Source organism: Nothoprocta perdicaria, unplaced genomic scaffold (assembly GCF_003342845.1).
Source record: "Nothoprocta perdicaria isolate Ctin4 unplaced genomic scaffold, notPer1 scaffold_661, whole genome shotgun sequence".
Taxonomy (NCBI): Eukaryota; Metazoa; Chordata; class Aves; order Tinamiformes; family Tinamidae; genus Nothoprocta; species Nothoprocta perdicaria.
This window is the reverse complement of record NW_020455934.1, coordinates 1-4,206: the sequence shown is the minus strand read 5'-3', so window position 1 is coordinate 4,206 and position 4,206 is coordinate 1. Positions and strand designations below refer to the sequence as shown.

The following is a 4,206-nucleotide window of genomic DNA, read 5'->3' as shown; positions in this document are numbered from 1 at the left end:
GAGGGCACCGTGGCGCCGGCCGCAAGCGGGTGTGCGGTGCCGGTGTCAGGCGGCGCGCGGCTGTGCGGGGCCGGCGGCGGCGGCGCTCACCCGTCACCGTGCACTTGCTGGCGTCGCCGGCGGGCACGGCGCGGATGCGGTAGGGCGAGTAGGGGATCTCGTCGCCGCCGTACTTGATGAGGATGGTGTAGCGGCCCGTGGTGTCGGGCACGTAGGACACCGTGTAGGTGCCGTCCTCGTTGTCGCGGATCGTCGCCTTCTTGGGCTTGCCCTCGGGGTCCTGGCGGACAGGCGGCCGCCGCGGTGACGCCCGCGCCCTCCTGCCAACCTGTCCCCTGTCCCCCTGTCCCCAACTCCTTCCTGTCCTTGGCCACAATCCCTTCCGCCTGTTCCCTACCGCCCTACCTGTGTCACCATCCCTTCCCGTCCTCCGTGTCTCCTTCCCGGCTCCCTTCCCCCTCTCCCTGTCTCATCCCCGTCCTCCTGTCCCTGTCCCCTTCTTCCTCTCCCCATCCTTCCCTCCATGTCCCCATCCCCTTCCAGCTCTCCCTATCTCATCCCTGTCTTCCTGTCCCAGCGCTATCCCATCCTCCTCTCCCTGTCGCCATCCTCATCCTCCTCTCCCTGTCCTCATCCCCTTCGCGCTGTCCCATCCGCATCCTCCTGTCTCTGTCCTGTCCCTGTCCCATCCCTGTCCTCCTCTCCCCGTCCTCATCCTCCTCTTTCTGTCGCCATCCCTGTCTTCCTGTCCCTGTCCCATCCCTGTCCTCTCCCCGTCCTCATCCTCATCCTCCTCTTTCTGTCGCCATCCCTGTCTTCCTGTCCCTGTCCCGTCCTCATCCTCCTCTCCCCGTCCTCATCCTCCTCTTTCTGTCGCCATCCCTGTCTTCCTGTCCCTGTCCCATCCCTGTCCTCCTCTCCCTGTCCCCATCCTCATCCTCCTCTCCCCGTCCCCATCCCTGTCTTCCTGTCCCTGTCCTCCTCTCCCCGTCCCCGTCCTCATCCTCCTCTCCCCGTCCCCATCCCTGTGCCCCGTCCGCGCACCGTGATCTGCACGGCCAGCAGCCCCTCGCCGGCGTCCTTGGCGTCGATGGTGAACTCCACGGGGAGGCTGGCGGGGACGCCGGTCGTGTTGAGCCCGGGGCCGCTCGCCTTCACCTTGCTGGCGTCGTGCGTGGGCAGCGCCTTCACCTTGAAGGGGCTGCGGGTCGGGGCCGTCAGGCGGATGCCCCCCGCACACCCGCGCGGCGCGGAGGGGTGTGCAGGGCTGGGGGTCGGGGCCGTCAGGCGGACGCCCCCCGCACACCCGCGCGGCGGCGGTGCGCCCACCTGCGCGGCACCTCCTCGTCGCCGTAGCGCACGGAGATGCTGTAGGGGCCCTCGCGCGACGGGACATAGCTGACGCGCTGCGTCCCGTCCCCGTTGTCGGCCACGTCCACCGGCTCCACCACACCTGGGGGGTCGGGGGCACCGCGTGACACCCCCGCACCCGGGGGGCGCCATGTGACACCCCCAGCACCCAAGGGGCACCCTGAGACCCTCAACATGTAAAGAGCGCCATGTGACACCCCCTGCACCCAAGGGGGACCGTGAGACACCCCAGAACCTGGGGGGGCACCCCAACCCCTCCCAGCACCCAAGGGGCACCCTGAGACCCCCCATCATCTAGGGGGCACCCCAAGACCCTCCAGCACCCAAGAGGCACCGCAAAACCCCTCAGCACCCAAGGGACACCCTGAGATCCCCCAGCACCCAAGGGACACCCCGAGACGCGGCCACCTGCCGCCCAGCGGCCGCCGCTGTCCCCGGGGGCCCCTCCTGCACCCCAGGGGTCCGTCCCGGCGCCCACCTTTGGGCCCCTGCACCTTGACGTCGAGCGGGGCGACGCCGGCCTTGCTGGTGTCCACGGTGAAGCTCTGGGGCACGTTGGCGCGGACGGCGCCCGGCGTCAGCCCCGGCCCCGCGCACGTCACCTTGCCCGCGTCCACCACCGCCGTCACCGGCACCTTGAAGGGGCTCCCTGCGCGGGACGGCGCGCGTGAGCAACGGGCGCCCGCGGCTGCCACCCGTCGCGGGTGTCACGCCGTCACCCGCGGGTGCCGCCCGGGCGCTCACCGGGGACCTGGTGGCCGCCGTAGGTGACGTTGAGGCTGTAGGTGCCCGGCTCGTAGGGCACGTACTGCACGGAGCAGCTGCCGTCCTTGTTGTCCGTGCAGGACATCTTGGCCTCCGAGGGCCCCTCCACGGCCAGGCCCAGGCCGCCGGTGCCCGCGCCGCTGCGGGGGGACAGGGGGGCGCGATGGGGACCCCCCGAAACAGGGGGGGACAGGGGGGGCGCGATGGGGACCCCCCGAAACAGGGGGGAGACAGGGTTGTGATGGGGACCCCAGACCCCCCGAAACGGGGGGGGGAGACGGGGTTGTGATGGGGACCCCAGACCCCCTGAAATGGGGGGGAGACGGGGTCGCGATGGGGACCCCAGACCCGCCGAAACAGGGGGGGGACGGGGTCGCGATGGGGACCCCAGACCCGCCGAAACAGGGGGGGAGACGGGGTTGTGATGGGGACCCCAGACCCCCCGAAACCCCGAAACAGGAAGCTGTGAAGGAGCATTCGGGGCTCCTGGTGGGGAAGGGGGGGGGTTTCAAGGCCAATTTAGGGCGTTTCAGGCCAATTTGGGGAGATTTCAGGCCTATTTGGGGACATTTCAGACCGTTTGGGAGGATTTCGAGGCCACAAGGGAAGGAAACTGGAGGCGGAGGGGAGTGGAGGGAGGGCAGGAAGAGCAGCCGGGTTGGCCGGGGGGGTTTTGGGGGTGTTGCGGGGTGTCGCAGGGTGTTGCGGGGGTGGTGTTGCGGGGTGCCGCGGGTCCTCACCGCGTCTCCACCGTGAACTTGTTGGGCTGGTTGGTGGTGCCGCTCTGGATGCCGGGGCCGTGCACGCGGACGCGCGTGGGGTCGCAGCCCTCGGTGACGGGCACGCGGAAGGGGCTGTGGGGCACGGGGCTGCCGCCGTACGTCACCTCCACCGTGTGCACCCCTGCGGGCGACAGCGCGCGCACACAGCCGGCGGGGTGTCACCACAGCCGCGAGCACCCCGTGCCACGCGCGGCCGCCGCGGCGGCGCCTTCCCACCTTCCTCGTACGGCGTGTACTCCACGTGGTAGGTACCGTCGCCGCGGTCCTCCACGAAGCTCTCGGTGACGTTCCCCGAGGGGTTGCACACCCGCGTCTTCACGTGGGGGCCGCCGCTCTGGTTCAGCGCCCGCGCGTCCACCTCGAACTCCGTCACCGCCTCCCTGAAGACGCCTGTAGGTGGGAAGGGGGCTGGAGTGAGCGCCGAGCGCGCGGCGGTCCCCCCGGTGCCGCGGTTGTCCCCCGCGCACCCTTGCCCTCCAGGCCGGGCCCGTAGGCCTTGACGGCGGCGGTGTCGCACGGCGGCTCCACGCGGACCTTGCTGGGGAAGTGGGGCACGGGCTGCCCGCCGTACTCCACGGTGATGGTGTAGACGCCGGGGCTGAGCGGCGTGTAGGCGATGGTGTAGGTGCCGTCGCCGTTGTCCTCCACGCGCACCTCGGCGCGCGCGCCCGCCTCCGAGGCGATGCCGATGGTGAGCTCGGCGCTGCCCGCGCGGCTGCAGTCCACGCGGAAGTGGCCGGGCTGGCCGGCCGTGGCGCCCTCCAGGCCGGGCCCCGAACACGTCACCTTGGAGGCGTCGACCGGCGGGCGCACGACGGCGCGGAAGGGCGAGCCGGGCACGTGGGCGCCCGCGAACAGGATGTTGATGTTGTAGTCGCCCGGCTCCGCGGGCACGTAGGACACGGAGCAGGTGCCGTCGCCGTTGTCGGCGCACTCCAGCTGCGCCTCGCACGGGCCCTCCACCGTGAGCCCCAGGCCGCCGCTGCCCGCGCCCGTCGTGTCGATGGTGAAGGGCGCGGGCACCCCTGCCAGGCCCCCCGAGAGCCCCGGCCCGAAGGCGCGAACCTGGGGGGGGACAGGGGGTGATGTGCGGGGCCCCCCAATCCTGCACGGGACCCCTGCACAGCAGGGACAGCCCTACGGGGGACACCTCCATAGGGGACACCCCCACGGGGGACACCCCCATAGGGGACACCCATACGGGGCTCCTTGGTGTCGATGGTGAAGGGGGTGGGTGTCCCCGCCAGGCCCCCCGAGAGCCCCGGCCCGAAGGCGCGAACCTGGGGGG

The 4,206-nt window shown here is 71.4% G+C and overlaps 1 protein-coding gene across 1 annotated transcript in view; it reads right to left on the bottom strand.

The window, feature by feature from the left end:
• Positions 1–4,023, bottom strand: part of LOC112956756 (filamin-A-like) — a gene marked incomplete at its 5' end in the record, with an annotated part of 26,194 nt that extends 22,171 nt beyond the window's left edge. Inside the window, 8 exons of the mRNA XM_026050235.1 lie at positions 91–280; positions 1,045–1,201; positions 1,330–1,453; positions 1,850–2,020; positions 2,116–2,276; positions 2,877–3,039; positions 3,135–3,308; positions 3,386–4,023. Of these exons, the coding sequence (XP_025906020.1) occupies positions 91–280; positions 1,045–1,201; positions 1,330–1,453; positions 1,850–2,020; positions 2,116–2,276; positions 2,877–3,039; positions 3,135–3,308; positions 3,386–4,023 (1,778 nt within the window). The remainder of the gene's footprint in view (positions 1–90; positions 281–1,044; positions 1,202–1,329; positions 1,454–1,849; positions 2,021–2,115; positions 2,277–2,876; positions 3,040–3,134; positions 3,309–3,385) is intronic.
• Positions 4,024–4,206: the final 183 nt, after the last annotated feature.